The sequence below is a fragment of the Eptesicus fuscus genome, chromosome 13 (genome assembly GCF_027574615.1).
Source record: "Eptesicus fuscus isolate TK198812 chromosome 13, DD_ASM_mEF_20220401, whole genome shotgun sequence".
In the NCBI taxonomy this organism is placed as follows: domain Eukaryota; kingdom Metazoa; phylum Chordata; class Mammalia; order Chiroptera; family Vespertilionidae; genus Eptesicus; species Eptesicus fuscus.
This window is the reverse complement of record NC_072485.1, coordinates 75,274,449-75,292,686: the sequence shown is the minus strand read 5'-3', so window position 1 is coordinate 75,292,686 and position 18,238 is coordinate 75,274,449. Positions and strand designations below refer to the sequence as shown.

At 38.9% G+C, this 18,238-nt stretch overlaps 1 protein-coding gene and 1 non-coding gene across 2 annotated transcripts in view; both read left to right on the top strand.

Annotated features, from left to right (window-relative positions):
• The first annotated feature begins 112 nt into the window (after window positions 1-112).
• Window positions 113-18,238, top strand: part of PDHX (pyruvate dehydrogenase complex component X) — a 42,506-nt gene continuing 24,380 nt past the window's right edge. Inside the window, exons 1-2 of the mRNA XM_008146807.3 lie at window positions 113-286; window positions 9,676-9,756. Coding sequence (XP_008145029.2) covers window positions 127-286; window positions 9,676-9,756 — 241 coding nt within the window. The 5' untranslated portion in view covers window positions 113-126. The remainder of the gene's footprint in view (window positions 287-9,675; window positions 9,757-18,238) is intronic.
• MIR1343 (microRNA mir-1343) lies at window positions 14,222-14,302 on the top strand. The gene has a single exon (NR_129263.2). It is a non-coding gene; the product is annotated as a microRNA mir-1343 (primary transcript).

Below are 18,238 nucleotides of genomic sequence, written 5' to 3'. Positions count from 1 at the left end.
TGAGACTCCAGGGCTCGACTGGTACTCAGGGGGCGTGGCTAGTAGGGTGGGAGGCGGAGCCTAGGAGGGGCTTGATGACAGAGGGATCAGGCAGTGCTGCGGGGAGCCTGTGAAAAGGCCGGAAAGATGGCGGCCTCCTGGAGGCTAGGCTGTGACCTGCGGATGCTGCGCTCTCTCCTAGGCTTCGGCGGCCGGCGAGGCCTGAGGCTGGTTAAGGGGGCTGCTGGGTGGCCCGCCGGCGGCGGACCTGGTTGGAGGTGGCTTCACAGCACGCAGTGGCTGCGGGGTGAGTGGTCGCGGCTCGCTCGGCTTCTCTGTGGGACTGAGCACTGGGCCTGGGTCAGGCAAGGGCTGTTTCATGGAGGGCCTGCGTTTGGCTGTGGAGGTCCTCGGGCTCTCTGTTCCCTTGGCCTCTTCTCGGGCAGGGGTCAGCTGCCTTGGCCGCCTGATAAGTGCATGCCCTGAAGGGCTTCCTTGGGAGCTGGGGGAACTTGACTCTGTCTGTGGCCCCCTGGTTGGCATGGCTTCTCTTGACCTTGCCTTGGAATTTGGGTTTGTTTGTTGTTGTTTTTTGAAAGGCGCGAAGATAAGTCCTAAACGCCCTCCTCTCAGGCCCCTTCCCAGTCACGTCTCAGGTTCCTTTAGGGTTGCCAAGCATCCCTGTCGGGGGAAAAGCTGCCTAAGGTGGCTGCGATTCAAAACGCTACTTTGGGCTGCTGTTATTCCTTCTTTTGGCCTTTCTGTACTGGGAGGTCTTTTCTTCCAGGCCACCCGGGTTGCTCCGCACGACGCTGGTAAAGGACTTGATTTGTAAATGCCTACCTACCGCGTCCCAGACAGGCCCGGCAAAGGATGAGCATGAAAGAGTGAAAAATTAGGAGGGGAAATCATATCATGAAGTTTATTATAGGAAATCGGCATTTAGTAATGATAATCGATATAATTAACTTCTTCCGGTACTTAACAGTATATACATAGGGCATTATTATTTTTTTTTACACGTGGGAGGGGCGGAGTCATAGGACTAACATTTTTTTTAATGTGACGCATTACCCGCCAGTCATTCTGGCACTCCACAGAATGAAGTTTAATCTAAAAAATTAGGTGCAGTAGATAGTTGCCTACATTCTGGGCTACCCGAGGCTCAGGGGGGGTAAAAAAAAAAAAAAGTTACACTAAGCGACACGGTAAGATAAGTGCACTGGGATTTCTAAGGATTTGGTTTATGGGAACAACTTATTTCAGTTTCTTCAGATTAATGTTTCATAAAATACTTGAAACAATGTTTTGTTTTTTTTAACTGTCTAGACTTTTCTTTCCTCCCAGTTTATTAACTATTGAACTTTTCCTACAGCTCCCAGAATGCTGCCTAGGGTTAGATGAGTTTTGATGTTTTGGGTTGGTGTTTGTTGGGCTACACTTTGAGACTCACTGCCTTAGAAAATCATGGAATAGTAAAAGCCCCGTGATGGAAATAATCTGGGAAGAGTGTTCTTAACCTCGTTTGTAAAACAGATCCTTTTGAGAATATTTGGATGCTCTAGATCTTCTCCAGAGAAAGGGGCATGTGTTCATGCAGGTTCAGAGGAGTTCATGCAGGTTCTTTCTCTATAATGTCAGCTTGTGTTGCCTTAATGCTGATTCAGACCCTGTGCCCCACGATCTTCCAGTTTAGTTTAAGTGGGCACTACCTCTTCGATCTAATTCCAGATTCCCTGGAGTGAAGCTGTTGACCCGTTGTAGGTCAGTCATATCCAGTTGAAGGACCCATGCGTTTAGAAACTCACTCAGGCAATCCTTATCGGATGTATGGTGGCATTTTATCCTCCCCCATGGCCCCCACACCATGAACACTAATTCTGCTGCAGCATCATCTGTAAGGAAGAGGACACTGCATCCCCAGGAAGCTGTATTTCCTAGTGCCTCCCTGTTTCACATATAAAGACCCTTGTGGTTACATTGTGTCCGAGTGGGTAATAATAGGATGCTTTCCCCATGTCAAGGTCAGCTGTTGAGCAACTTGAATTCCTTCTTAAACCTTAATTCGCCCTTGCTATGTAACATAACATATTCACAGGTACTGGGTGTTAGGACCTGGCCATCTTTTATGGGGTGGCAGCGAAGAGGGGCTGTGGACATTATTCTGCCCACCACAGAAGCTGATTGTGTTGTTGGGTAGCTCCAATTATTTGAAAGTTTTGGATTTTTTTTCTAATACTGAGCCAAACTTTGTCTCCTACCTTTTCACCTACATGCTTTTGTTCTGCCATGCTCCTGGAGCTGCAGCCCTAAATTCTGTTCTAGGCCTTATCCTTACGGTGCGTATAGTCTTCTTGGGGAAACAAAGAATAATGGCATGATTTCACTAGTGTGCGTAGTGAGCTCTGAGAGGTAAGTTGAGGATAATAAGGGCGTACATAAGAAGGCTTCCTGAAGGTGGCAGCCCTCCCAGGCTAAAAGAACAGCAGATGCAAAGGCCCGGATGTCTGATGTGTATTTACATGAGTGACATAGCATCTGTAAACATGTTTTCAAACTAGTCTAGGCAGTTAATTTTGAAGAGTTTCCATTGCTGTCCTTTTAGACTGAATGGCATGATTTTGAATTTAATTAATAACTAAGATGTTAATAATATTGGTTTTAAGTTCTTTCTGAAGAATAACATGTTGAATTTAAAATAATGTGAGGAGAAAAATGAATGAGGCTCAACCTTTGTAGTGCTTTTGCCTAATATACACTGAGTGGCCAGATTATTATGATCTCTGAATGCATAATAATCTGGCCACTCAGTGTATATCCTATATAATAAAAGGCTAATATGCAAATTATCCCCTCGTCCAGGAGTTCGACCAGCAGGCAGGCCGGCCAACTGCCCATGTCCCCTTCCCCTGGCCAGGCTGGCCGGACCCCACCCATGCACAAATTCATGCACCGGGCCCTCTACTACACACACACACACACACACACACTGAGTGGCCAGATTATTATTCATTTACAGATCATAATAATCTGGCCACTCAGTGTATAGCTACAGGCCTTGCATATTTTGGATGTTAAACATCTAGGGAAACTAAAAGTCTGAAAAGTTATAAAAGGACTCAGATGTCCATACTATGATTGCAAATTGGCAGCCAGTGAACTGACCTATATCATTTTAGAAGAAAATTAAATTTATTGACAACATTTAAAAACTAGAAACTTTGCCCTCGCTGGTTTCTCAGCAGTTAGAGCGTCGCCCTTGGACTGAAGGGTTGAGGGTTCGATTCCAGTCAAGGGCATGTACCTTGATTGCAGGGTTGGTTCCCAGCCCCTGGTCAGGACGGGGGTGGGAGGCAACCAATCAGTGTGTCTCTCACATGGATGTTTCTCTCTCTGTGTCTCTCCTCCTCTCTTCCACCCTTTCTAAAAATCAATGGCAGAAAAAATATCCTTGGGTGAGGATTAATACACAGTAGATAGATAGAGATAGATAGATAAAAATTTTTACATAAAAATCTAGATTTTTGTCTTTTCTTAAAAATTTAATTTTAGGGTCGATATGGTGACAGTTAGTTAAAACTGAGGAACGATTGTTCTCTTTAGGTAGGAAATTACTTTCTAGTTTACCACTTCCCACGATTACTTCCCAGCCAGCAAGGCTGTATGTGCCTTGGTATATGTCATCACCTCTAGTTGTCATTTTTGTCTTGTGTCTTTATCTGTTGTAGAAAGCAGAAGACAAAAGGTAGACCAGGAAAAGTGGCAGAGGTCAGATACTGTGTGTATATAAAGGAAGAGAGTTTTTACAGGTTTAATATGAAAATAAAGCATGTCTAGATCTAAAGAAAAAACCTTAGATGTTGCTAGCCCCTTTCTTTCACCTGATTATTTCCTGTAGGCATCTGAGTTTTTGATAGCAGTTCAGTGACAGGCAGATTCTTTGGTAAGAGTTGATGGTACAGTACAGTATTTTTGCCAAAGCATGGATGCCATTTTAGGCCTGATCCTTATTAAGGGCTTCTATGCTAATACTGATAAGACTGATACTGTTCTTTGAATTCTTTAACTGTGGCAACAAACAGAATAGCTGAAGTAAAAATAAGATTTATTACAAGGATACAGTAGCACATATATGAAGTGCTGCTGGGCCATGGGGGAACTATGATGATTTCATCCATTTCTTCTATGGCTCCCATTGTCTGTCTTTCTCTCTTTCTCTGATTTACTTTGTTTTTCTTCGTAAACTTGCCAATCTGTTTACTCAAAGCTTTTCTTTCTCTATAATGTCAGCTTGTGTTGCCTTAATGCTGATTCAGGCCCTATGCCCCACGATCTTTCAGTTTAGTTTAAGTGGGCACTACCTCTTCGATCTAATTCCAGATTCCAGAGTGAAGCTGTTGACCCGTTGTAGGTCAGTCGTACCCAAGGCACATAGGGCAGATTCTTTCAAAGGCTGTGGTTTGGACATTTTCTTTTTAAAAAGGAAGTATGAGTTGGGAATCACTGATTGGCATGTCTGTTACTATGACAGGTAGATTAAAGTAGAACAGCAGTGAAGTGCTTCTTAATTTTAATTGTTTCTAGGGTTAAGTAATGGCTAAGTATGTTCACCTCCTAAGCAAAGCAAAACTAGGCTAGTCAGTAGTTGAGAGACGCCCCTTTTCTCACTGACCTTAAGTGTCCAGTCGGCCGTTCAACCAATCAAAGTGTAATATGCTAATGATATGCTAAGGCCACTTAACTGCTCGCTATGATGTGCACTCACCACCAGGGGGCAGACAATCTGACCGATAGGTTAGCTTGCTGCTGGGGTCTGGCCAATTGGGATTGAGCCAGACCGCCCTGACACGCCTGGAGCCCTCCCACAGTCCCTCCCCAGCTGGCCAACCTCCCACATCCCTCCCCAGCCCCGATCATGCACTGGTGGGTGTCCCTCATCCTGGCCTGCGCCCTCTCACAGACTGGGACCCCTCAGGGGATCGAAGAGCTGGTTTCGGCCCAATCCCACAGGCCAGGCCGAGGGACCCCACTGGTGCATGAATTCATGCACTGGGCCTCTAGTGTAGGCTATAAAAAACAAAGGTAATGAAAACCACTTAGAATAATATCACCAACTAGAGATAACTACTGTTGTCATTTTGGAGTATATCCTTTCAGTCTTTTTGTACAAGCTGAGCAGGTAGTAGAAATTAGATTATGCTATATACTAGAGGCCTGGTGCACGAAATTTGTGCACAGGGCAGGGGTGTCCCTCAGCCAAGCCTGCACCCTCTCCAATCTGGGACCCCTCAAGGGATGTCTGACTGCCTGTTTAGGCCTGATCCTGGTGGAATCGGGCCTAAATGGGCAGTCAGACATCCCTCTCACAATCCAGGACTGCTGGCTCCCAGCCACTCACCTGCCTGCCTGCCTGATTACCCCTAAATGCCCTCCCCTGCTGGCCTGGTCACCCCTAACTGCCCTCCCCTGTCAGCCTGGTTGTCCCCAACTGCCCTACCCTGCTGGCCTAGTCACCCCTAACTTCCCTCCTTTGCCAGTCTGGTCACCCCCAACTGCCCTCCCCTGCAGGCCTGGTCACCCCCAACTGCCCTCCCCTGATGGCTTGATCGCCCACAACTGCCCTCTCTGCCGGCCATCTTGTGGCAGCCATCATGTGTCCACATGGGGGTGGCCATCTTGTATTGGAGTGATGGTCAATTTGCATATTACAACTTTATTATAAAGGATACTGTTTGGGGCATCTCTTATATGTTTTTGTACCATACCAATACTTGTAAATGCTATTTTCATTTGGACTGTTATGCAAATAAAATATTTTTATTTCTGTTGTCATCCATTGATATTTTCTGTGTATTTTTATTACCCCTATACTTCATTCTGCTTTATTTTATTCAGCCTGCAGGTGGCAGAATTGTTTTCTTTGAATGGAAGTTTTAAAGGTTCAATTAAACTTAATGAGTTCTTGCCTTGAAAAGAGAGGTAATTAAATGAGCAGTATCTCTTCCTATTAGAGAAGAAGCAAATTAATGTTAGGAACAGGGAGCCATACTAAGCAAGTACTGGGTAATTTCCTTCATTGGTCTATTTGCATTTCATGATTTTTGTGTTTGGATTCTAGTGATATAAATGGGCCAGAATAACTCCCGAGCTGTACCATGTACAAACTGCTGAATTCTAAATTACTTCAGTCAGCATAATGGAGCTGAGATCTGCTTCATGTTAGCCATAAAGCAATTTGATCTGCATGTGTATGCTTATATTATCTTTTTTTTTAATCTTGAGAACTTTTAGAACTGATCTAGATCATCAATTTAAAGCTTTTGTATAACTGATTTTGCCTGAAGTAGAAATGTTTTGCTCTTAGAGCAAAAGAAATACTTTAAGGAATAAGAAACTAGAATTATATCAGTGTACTATATTTGATGTGGAAGGCAGAATTGTGCTGTAGAAAGATTGGAAGAGCAAATTTGAGGAAATGTAAGAATTGCTTAGGGAAACAGCTATACAATTCAGTGATTGAAAGATTGCTTGTGTGCCTGATGTGGCAGGTAAAGCAGCAATATGCTAAGCAAAAAATTTTAATTTATTGTATTATTCATTTGATGAAAAAGAAAAAAGATTAAGACAGTTTGAATGACTTGTGAGACGCTACTTTTAAAATCAGCATGTAGCCCTGCTGGTGTGGCTCAGTAGTTGAGTGTTTACCCAACCAAGAGTCACCAGTTCCATTCCAGGAGAGGGCGCATGCCCGGGTTGTAGGCTTGATCCCAGTAGGGGGCGTGCAGGAGACAGCCAATTGATGTTTCTCTCCCTCCCTTTTCTCTCCAAAAATCAATGGAAATATATTTTTAAAAATTAAAAATCAAATCAGAATATATATTTAATTTATGTATAAACTGGAAATGTGCATTACTGTAGTCATTTTGAATATTTCTTAAATTGCTACAGAAGGACAGACTTTATTAGCCATTAGTGTAGTTTGTTAGCTTGATAGAAAGGAATAAACACTAAAATGACTTTTAGGGGATTAAATTCTAACAAAAAATGTGGGGTATTTTTTTTTTAAGTTAATTGTGGCATTTTTACTAATTGAAATAGCCTGAATGACCAGCAGAAGTGGGGGAGACCACACTTCCTTTATTCTTACCCAGGAGTGTGCCCAGTTTTTCATAGGAAATATAACTTGGTGCACATTTCAAGGCCTCCTCAATTTGACAGAAGGGTAGAATGTACTGTGTACTGGAATGAAAAGGGAAGCTATATTTAATTTCTAGTGAAATTAAACAATATTAGGTATAGGTTAAAATTCTGAGAGGTCTAGAAAAGCCCACACTATCTCAGTGGAATTTATGGCAACCATAAAGGGCGGATATTAATTATGTGCAGCTCTGTCACTCAAAGCTGATATTAATGCTTGTATAATTACTTTTCCACTGGAAAAATACATTTGAAAAGATGTGTATAATGTTCTAGTTGAAAGAGGATATATATTAGAATGAAATATGTACCATTATTAATAAATTAATGCTTATGTTTGAAATTATTTTTCAGCATGACAGTTTGAGATTGGTTAGATTAATCAGAAAATACAAAGGGGAAAAGGAGACATATATAATACTTTAAGCACTTAGAGAATTTTTTTTAAAAAGTAAATACATGGCACATTTTACCTGCCATAGTAAGCCAGTATAATCAATCAAAAGATATTACTGAATAATGGAGATGTCTAAAATGACTGTCTATGTTTTTTGTCACCTTCATTTCAGAATAAGGGTAGTGATTTATTACACAATTTTTATATTTTATTGTTATTTATTATTCAGAGAAGTAATTTCAATTCACCCATGAAGGCTGGCTGTATTAGGAATGATTACATTCTTTTTATTTTAAAATATGAGCAATTTTGCGGCTTTTGATGTGGTAATTTTGAAAACAATAATAAATGCAGAAATTTTATAATATAGTCCTTAATGTCAGGAATAATGGAAATGTGAAGGTCTGTTAGGTGAGAGATTATAATGGCAGAAAGAATCATAAAATAAATATGAATTGTATCATGGCAGCTAGAACCAAGATGTAAAAATATTGAAGACGGACTTTGTTTTGAGAGAATTGATTTAGTGTTTGTCATAAATTGGAATCTGGACTTAGAAGCAATGAGGTCCATTTATTTTGCTTCTTTGAAGTGGAACTCTATTTGATATAAATTTAATATGTATGTGCCTATGAAATACTCTCTCATAATGCCAGCCTTGATCTTTTTCTTAGAAGCAACAAACTGGGATTTGTTTTAAGCTGTGTCTTTCAAGGAGAGGCTGGCCTCTTATCATGGTGCTATTAGATTGTAGGTTTTTTTCATATTGGTTTTCTTTTTCAAAACCCAGTTCTCAAAAATTAAATACTCAGGCTTAGGCTGGCTGAACATCCTGTAGGTAAATGTGCTTGATTGTTTTTCATTAAGCCACGCAAACATTTTCACTTCATGTAAAAAGTGAAAAAGGTGATATATGTACCTCTAGGTACCCTCCAGGTAGGCAGTTCTTAAAAGAAAATGAGGAAAAAACGAAGGCAAGTATTTACTCAGGTCTTTTTCCCAGACCTTTAGAGGAAAGGGTGAAAAGGGAAAAGGACAGAAGCTTCCTTCCAAATGCTTCAGAGATATTCCTTTATCATGAAGCTGTTGGAACTCTTTATTTGAAATTATAGTAAAATTCCTTCAGTTTCCCAAAGAAAATAATTAATTTCATTTAATATTAGCGGTAAAATATTCCACATTTGAAATATGCTAGACATGCAGTTGTGTTTTGATTGTTGAATAATCTGAGGAGAGAATAGGTTCTATGAAAGATTTCATGGACTATAATTTGTTACCATGGCTACTGCTAGAGCTGGAGCATGCTGTTAACAATTTTATTAGTATAAACTTTATATAAATTGTAATCTAGCAGCTGTGCGTGTGCTCTATGAATATGGTCCTGTTTAGTGGGTGACTATTGGGAAGCACATCTGGGCAAATATATAAGGCATCTCCTTTTTTGATATCTAAGGAGAAGCTGGGCTTCATTGAGAGGTCACCCTGGTTTGAGCCTACCTTTTTGTATCCCCAGTTGAATTGTGGTACGGAACACACTCGGAGGTCAATTTAACTAACCACCTCGCTTCACTTGGCCTGGTGATGCTTGACAAAGCATACCTTTCCTTTCACATATACCAGCAAGAACCTTTGATTCTTGAATAATATAATATTAGAGGAAAATAAAAACACAACCAATTTGTTAAAATCTAACCTTGAAATTCTGTTGTAGGTTATCAGAACCCTCGTTACTTTTTCTTATTTGTCTTTTTCGTTGATCATTTTATTTGTAAATATTTTTTGCATCAACAAAAGGGGATGGAGAAGACGAGACATAAATCAACTTTTCTATTTTTTAATCTTAGAAACATCTGGCTTAAAAATATGCAGAGTACACTATGAGAAAGGAGTTGAAAATATTCAAAAAATTTTTTTAAAAGTTGAGAATTTCATGTTTCTATACTATTTCCTAGATACTTAGTTTGACCAGTTAGGAGTCTTTTCAACTTTGGAATATTTTCTTTCTCAAATTGAATTTGATATTAATTTACTTGAACTTTCTATTGATGCCTTGTGAGGTGCATTATGTTTTTGTGGCTAATCTTTCCTTTTTTCACTTTCAGCTGATCCTATTAAGATACTAATGCCATCCCTGTCTCCAACTATGGAAGAAGGGAACATTGTGAAATGGCTGAAAAAGGAAGGTGAGCAAGTACATTACTACTGTCTTGTGTTATTTGATCATTTTTTTTTAAATCAGTTGTATTACTTAGTACATGATAAATGCAATAAATTGGGTTCCTCTGCTAGTTAAGTTTGTTTAAACAAAATTTTTCCATGTTAGTGTTGCAGAAGTTTTCTGGATTCAGCCTGTAACCTTCCATAAGCGGAGAATGGTAAAATATTTTAAGGTTTTTTTTCCTCTCAAGTTTTAGTCCTTATACTTAACTTTTAGTTTCAACATCATAAATTTGTTTCTAGGATTTGAGAAAGACATGGCATATAATTGAAACAGCCAGCGCTTCAATAGGAAGCACTTCGAGTATTTGGCTCTGCAGGGCTGTTGCCATCATTTAAAATAATTATCAGTATCTAAGAAAGTTTCATCTTTCTAAAAAAAATCTAATCACTTGGAATCTATTTTTAAATTTCCTTTTCCTGATAAATTGCAGAGCTTTGGCTATTTCCATGTTCAGTATGATAGAGTGTTGGTATCATTAAATAGTAATTGAGACAAGAACAGCCTTTCAGGGTTATTATAAAAGATTAAATTTTTTCACCCTTTGAGAACTGATAGGCAAGTAGATAAGAGGATTCTTTGGACCACATTTATCTCTCAGACTTCTAGCTCACTGGTGATCTGATAGTTATTCACAGCCATGATAATGGAGAGTATGATAAAGAGCCAGGAGACAAATTGTCTCATCATTCTGTTCTTTTTTCCTTTTGATTACAATGTACTATTTTATATAGGACAAGCCAAGATGTACTTTAAGCCCATGGAGCACATTTCCTAGGAGGTTTTTCTTAAAATTCTGTGTCCTGTTAACTGAGGAGGAATGTTTGTTTGCTAATACACTACGAATAATTGAGAGCAATATTCATTCTTGGTTCGCAATCATTCACTGGCTTCTTTTTTAAGTTCATCACCTTTGTGATTTAATTGAGCATAATTTACTTTTAACATTTATGTACTGTACACATGGGGATGATTGTATATGTCTAAGTATGTTTAGTACTTGATATATTTATAGTAACTTGGTTCAGTCATTCTGTATTAAAATCATTTCTATTCTGGCAGCAAACTTTTTACATACCTTTTTCTCTTAATAGCTATGTGTTTAAAATTTATCTTGAGATCTTATTAATGTATGATCACCATTATTTAAAACTATGAGCTTAGACTTCAAACATTAAGAGGATTGACATTTTTTTCATGAAAAAGAAGTGTTGTATCTAATTATGAATCTGATTTGTTTTGAAGAGGTTAATGTGATAACTTTTTTTAAAAACATATTTTCTTGATTTTAGAGAGGAAGGAAGGGAGAGAGAGAAACATCAATGATGAGAGAGAATCATTGATTGGCTGCCTCCTGCAAGCCCCCTACTGGGGATTGAGCCCACAGCCCAGGCATGGGCTGCCCTTGGCCGGAATCGAACCTGGGACCCTTTAGTCTGCAGGCTGACGCTCTATCCATTGAGCCAAACCAGCTAGGGCAGTGTGATAACTTTTAATGGATAGCAGTTCAGTCTTTAAATTTTCTTGAAAATTTGAAACTATTATTCATAGCTACTATTACTAAAGTCGTGTGTGTGTGTGCGCGCACACACGTGTTTTAAGCCAAGGCAATAGTGTGCAATGAAAAGAATGCTGGCCTAGGGATCATGGTTTGTCTTTTGGGGTTCCCACTCTGCCATGAAATATCTGGGAATGAGTTGAACTAGATGAGATGTAAGGTATATCCCTGGCTTTAGAATTCTCTAATAACTTAATTTCATTTTCCTTTTTTTAGTCACAAAAACATGCAAATAATATAGCATATAAATTATTCCCATCTTTGTTGCTCTAATGAATGTTTGAAAAGTAGTTTTATAATGAGTGTTAGAAATACTTCATTTCAGTCTGAGGATTATTAAGTAAAGAATATGCATCATAAAATTAGTAGAGAAAACACTTCAAAAGTGCTAGGTAACACACATCTCTTGAAAGGTGAATTGAGCTGTATGTAATTCCACAAGTTGGTTATTTGGGGTGGAAAGTGTGCTTCTGACATTTTCAGTTTAATTAAAGGTCAATTTTGTTAAAATTTTAAAAAAGGAAGAAAATATTCTTGTTGCCCCTTTGGTGAGAGAATATTTGAGTGTATGAAAAACATTGTTTTCTTTCTTGAGAGATTTAAGAGCATGTTATGAAGCACTGGCACAGAGCCAGGCTGAGACAGTTACGTGGAGAACTGAGCCACGTGGTGTCTGGCACATACGAGGTGTGCTGCTTCAGAGCTGGTTGCTGCTGCTCTCGGTGTTCTCTCTCCGTCATTTATGTGGGAATTCCTCCTGTCATGGGACTGGGAATGTTGAGGTAGTGTGGAAGTTGTAAACTATGATAATAGTGTGTAAAATTCAGAAGTAAAGCTGTCTTGAAGGAGTTTGTCACTGAAGTGTTATCACTAGGTACCACTAGAAGTTGTATGGGTATCTGACATCTGCTGCTAGAAGAGGCTTTGATTTTTATTAATTTGGGGTGTTTTTATACTGTGTTTGTGGTGCTAAAATGGAAATTTTTTGAAATGGGTATTTCACAAATATCAAAAATTTTTCAGTATACTTCTATTTTAACACAGCTTTATTGAGGTATAATTTATACAACATAACATTTACCTATTTTAAGTGCACAATTTAATGACTTTTAGTAAATATATAGAGTTTTGCAACCATCACCACAATCCAGTTTTAGAATATTTCCATCACCTCAAAAGATACCTATTGCCTGGTTGCAGTCCCTTTTCCTACATCACTAGACTTAACTCTGAGCTGCTTTTTGTCTCTGAAGTTTTGCTTTCAGGACATATGTAAATAGAATCTATCTATACATAGTCTTTTGTGACTGGCTTCTTCCATTTAGCATGATTTTAAGGCTCTTTCATATCGTAACATGTATCAGCAATTCATTTCTTTTGTTAGTAAATAGTATTCCATCACTATGCTTTTTCACTCTTGTTAGTATTTCTGTTATGTCATTATTTTAGAATTGGTGAGTGGAATTTTGGGTTACAGTATTATTCAGTAGTACTTTCAATGGTGATGGAAATGTTCTTGTCTGCACCGTCCAATACAATAATCACTCACCACGTAGGTCAGGTACCTGTAATGAACGGTACAATCTATAATAATAATCTATAATAATAAAAGCATAATATGCTAATTAGACCGGACAGCCGAACGACCTTCTGGACGTCATTCCGGACGAAGCCACAGTGACGGGGGCTGAGGCAGAGGCGGTTAGGGGTGATTAGGCAGGCAGGCAAGCATTTAGGGGCGATGAGGCAGGCAGGCGAGTGGTTAGGGGAGAAGAGGCAGGCAGGCGAGTGGTTAGGAGCCAGCAGTCCGGATTGTGAGAGGGTGCAGGCCAGACCCCTCACCCCCCATGCACGAATTTTGTGTACTGGGCCTCTAGTAAAATATAAGAGGTCAGGAGAGTGTAAGGGAGTTACCACTTTACCTAGCCATTTTCTTCTCAAACTGCTACTCATGCCCTTAGCCCTCTAGGCAGAACCTCAGATGGCCTAGGAGCCAGGTTGCCTGGGGACTTGGGCCATGCAAATAATATCCTGTGTCTGATGAAATGAAGAGTTGGCGGACTTGCTGACTGGGGGCCGCTCCTCTAGCTTCCCACACTGCTGTAGGCACTGATTGGGTGGACTTGGCATTGCTGCTTGTTTGTTTGTTCTCTTCTTTACTCTGATTAGGACTTCTTGAAGCAGGTCTAACATTATTTTTTACTGAACTGTCTTATTCAGTGTCTTACACATAAGAGCAGTTAGTAAATATTTGTTGAATAAACAATTGAGGTATTTTTGTTTCTAACCATGATTGTCATGATGGTTAAACATAGCACAAAAGTATTTTTTTCTTTAATGAACATTAAAGTAGGTTTGATTTACTTGGTTTTACAAATAAAAACGAACTCCGCCTGCCACTACTACCACACACATCTTTTTAATCCTCACTCAAGGATTTTTTAAAAATTATTATTATTGATTTTAGAGAGAGGAAGTGAGAGAGAAACATTGAGGTGAGAGAGAAACATTCATCGATTGTCTCCCATATACACTCCAACCAGGATTGGACCCGAAACCTGGGTATGTACCCCGACCAGAATCAAACCTGTGACCCTTCAGTGCAAGGGATGATGCTCCAACCAGCTGAGCCACACTGGCTAGGGCTACCACGCACATCTTTTAAATTAAGAATTTTATTCTTGACAGAACCAAGTTATTTTGTAAAAGCCACAGGGTATGTTTCATTAATAACATAAACACCACCATGAACTGTGTTTCATCAAAACCATACTTCCTACCCAGAATGTTTAAAGAGAGGGAAGCCTCTTTATACTCTGTTCCTCAGCTCTGGCAGCTACCCATCGGGACAAAGGAACAGGATGATGATGCTGGCTTCGGTGCTGGGGAGCGGCCCCCGGGCGGGCCTCTGCTCTGGCCCCTCCTGGGGCCCGCACTCTCGCTCCGGGCCCGCTCCACCTCGTCTGCACCACGAAGAGTTGGCACAGGGACGCTGCAAGGCTGCCATCTCTTTCTGCAACCAGTCAGCCATCAACATGGCAGCTGAGGAGCCGCCTGTCACCTCACACCGACCATGATGCTCTGTCCTAGCTTCTCATCTTCTCTCAACTACCAACTTATGGACAGAACCATATCTTACTGTTGTATTTATACCCAGTGCTTAGTATAATGTCTTGTACATGAATATTTGTTGAATGATCTGTTTGAAATAACAGGGTATGGACTAGGGAGCTAGAATGAGTCTTGGTTCTTGATGGTTGTTAATAACACACCTAACATTTTCATCTAATGATGTTGCATAGTATTATTTGAAGATGTGTGTGAAGAGTTAACATAACATTTCCAGTTCTGTGATTTTGTTTTTAATATAGCTGCACATTCAAAGCTTTTTTGAGAGTCAGAAAGATTATATAACTTGGTCAAGATTACTAGTAAGCGTTAGAGCTTAGACTCAAACCTGTCTGAATTGGAAGAGTTCCTTGTAACTACCCTGCCTTGCAGTTTTTCTAATTACAGTGCTAAATTGTGGATCAAGGTTGCACTGAGAATATTTGGAATCTTCCTGGCTCATTATTGGGTCTCAGAATTTTCTTTTGGCATTTACATTATGTTTAATTAATTGATAGATAGAACCTTAGTTTCATGATAAATTAAGAGTACTGTGCTCTTATGTGATAATATGATGTTTTAAATTCGACAGTTTGATGTATACCTTCCGAGGAAATGAGGATGTGTGAAATTATTGTAATTTTTTTCCAAAGTGTTTTAATCTCAAACTCATTATCTGTAAGGTACCAGCCTGGGGAATTAGGTAGACTATAAAACACTTAGGATGTGTCCTGTTCCTGTTGTGAAGACGCCCACAGTTTGGTAGAAAGAGGGGAACCTAATTTTTTTAAAAAGTAATTAATAGTAGCAACATTTTATAATGCAATTTCTGATTCATTGGAAATAAATTACAACTATAGGAATTCAAGAACAGGAACAGAATCATTTAGGTTGATCTATGGCTGAAGGAGAATTTATGGGTGGTTCTTAAAGGATGTTTAGAATATGGAATAGGTGAGCTCAAGTGATAAAACATTTTCTCTTTTTCTAGGTGTCTAGAAGTATTTAATTGCTAGGTTGCCTGGTTCAGTTTTTTTCCATGGTTACAGCAGAAACATATAAAGGTGTGATTTTTTCCTTTTGAAGTACAATCTATTTAAACTACTAAAACATCTGTCTTTATAAAGAAGTAAGATTATATAATCTTTTGCTGTAGCTTTCTCTTTTGACATGTAAAAAACAGTCTTTTTTTTTTTTTTTTAAATCTGGCTCTGACTCACCTTATACAGCAAAGTGAGTACTTTTTTTTAAATATATTTTATTGATTTTTCACAGAGAGGAAGAGAGAGGGATAGAGAGTTAGAAACATCGATGAGAGAGAGACATTGATCAGCTGCCTCCTGCACAACCCCCACTGGGGATGTGCCCGCAACCAAGGTACACGCCCTTGACCGGAATCAAACCTGGGACCCTTCACTGGGCCAAACCGGTTTTGGCAAGTCTTTTTTTTTTTTTTTAGCTGATTCCTACTTACCTGACCATCTTAATATCTCAGCCCTTCTCAGGTACTGTTAGGAAGATCCTCCAAAGTTCTCCGTTTTCTTTGCCCCCAGGACTTTGGGTATGTTGTGCCTTCTGCCTGGATTACTGCCCATTGACTTCATTATCTCCCCCTCATCTTTTCAGGCTCAGATTAGATGTCCTTCACCTTCCAAAAATGAAAGTAGATGCCCATTCTGAATATACCCATAGCATTCTGACTTCACCCAATCTTATTGTAATTTCCAATTAGCTTTTCACTAGAAAGTAAATAAGCTTCTTGAGGCCAGAAATCTTAACTCCTCCCCCACCCTTAATTCTGTATCTTCAGTGTGCTAATTAGGTTTCAATAAATATTTGTTAATTAAATAATCTCCTTGGAGTCAGACCAAGCACCTTTTCTTTTAGGGTGTTTCACTAAATATTATCTAACAGATAAATTTGTTTATTTCATTAATACAGTATATATTGGTGGTTTTGAACTATTTTAACTAAGAGGTATTTATAACCACCTCTGTGAAAATTTTGGTGTACAATGAAGTAGTTTCTGTACAGTGAACTTTGTTAGTATTTTAGACTTTTCTTCATGTTCTATTGAGTGTGCCTATTAATATTGTTGTACCAACTGTTTTTTTGGTGTGTATGTGAGGGGTGTGTGTTAGGGTTTTGGCTGGTGATATGGGCTGTGAAAGAATTCACAACTGAGAAAAGAGATAGTAAGAGAGAGGGAGTTTATTTTACTTTCCCCAAAGGGGAAAGGGCCAGTGCATTGTTAATCAGTACAAGGGCAAGAAAACAAAGGGCAGCCTCCTTCTTTAAGCCATGACTACTGCTAAGCAACAAGGAAGGGAGGGGAATTTGAGACCTGAAATTGAGCAGATATCGAGGGTGGGGGAGGGTTGTAGTTTGTTTTGTTTGTTCTTCAGGAGGCAGCCCTGGCTGATGTCCTTGGGAGGTGTCATATCAGTATTTTTCCAAGCCTGTAAAACATGCTCGGAGCAAAAGTTATGAGGCTTTCCTAAGAGGCTTGTTTGAAGTGCAGTGGGGAAGGGAAGTTTGTACTATTATCCCTGAGTTGTAAAAACAGCAGGGAGGAGGTATTTTCAAGAATGTAGCCTTGAAAGTAGATTATCTTGTCTTACTATTTGAAAAGAGGGGCTGTTTGAATCAGAGGAGCTAACAATCTTCAGGTTTAATTACCAGATACTTCTCATAAATTGTGGAAAGCCATAGCAAAGAAAAAGCAAGCCCCCCCCCCCCCGCCTTTTGTTTTCCTAATAGATGTATCTGTATGTTGCATATTTCTTTTGTCCCTTATTTTTTATTGTTTTTGTTTTAGGTCTTGTTATAAGCCATATTTACATATTTTTATTTTTAAAATTCATTTTGTTAACCTCTGCTTTTGGTAGGTGGTTTTAAGCCACTTATATTTATTATAATTACTGACACATTTGAACTTATTTCTACCTTTTTGTTTTTATTCTTTTCTGTTTTTCTTATCATGTGTCTGCCTTCAGTTAGATGTTCGTTTTTATTATTTTCTGTGTTTCCTCAGCTTTTTTAATACTGTAGATATTTCTATTTTTTACAGTTTTTGGTGTACACTATTAAGTTTTTAAGGTAGATATTTAATTAAATGTTGCCAATAAAGTCTAGAATTATTTGATATTTTTTCCTCCTATCTATACCAAAGTTCTTAGCATGCTTTAATGATCATCTGAACATTCCCTTATTCATCTTAGTCTTTTTTAGAGTTTCAGCTTTACACCTTTATAAACACTCAGAAATAACCCTTAAATTAATAGTTAACATTTTTATCAACTTCTCTGCTAATTGTTTCTTATAGCCCACGAGTTACCTCTGTGTCTACTTTTCTTCTTGATGAACTGTAGTTTGTAATAACTCATCAATAGTTGATAAATTTTCTTAGCCTTTATATGTCTAAAGAATACTTTTTCTTCATTCTTAAATGATGGTTTGGCCACATGTAAAATTATAGACAGTTATTTTTCCTCAGCTTTTTGAAGATATTTCTCCATTGTCTTCTGACCTCTATAGCAGCTGCTGAGAAGTGTGCTCTCAGTCTGGCATCCCATTGAGGTAATCTGATTTCTTTCCTCTGAAATCTTTTATTATTGTGTTTTTATTGTTGATAGTATGCAATTTCTCTACAGTGTATCTAATGTGGATTCCTGTTTATACAGTCTAATACTTTTTTTTCTGTTTAACCTTTTCTTTATCAAGTTATTACTTGCCAGAAAGCATAAGCTCAGTTCATTTCCACACATACATATATTCATTC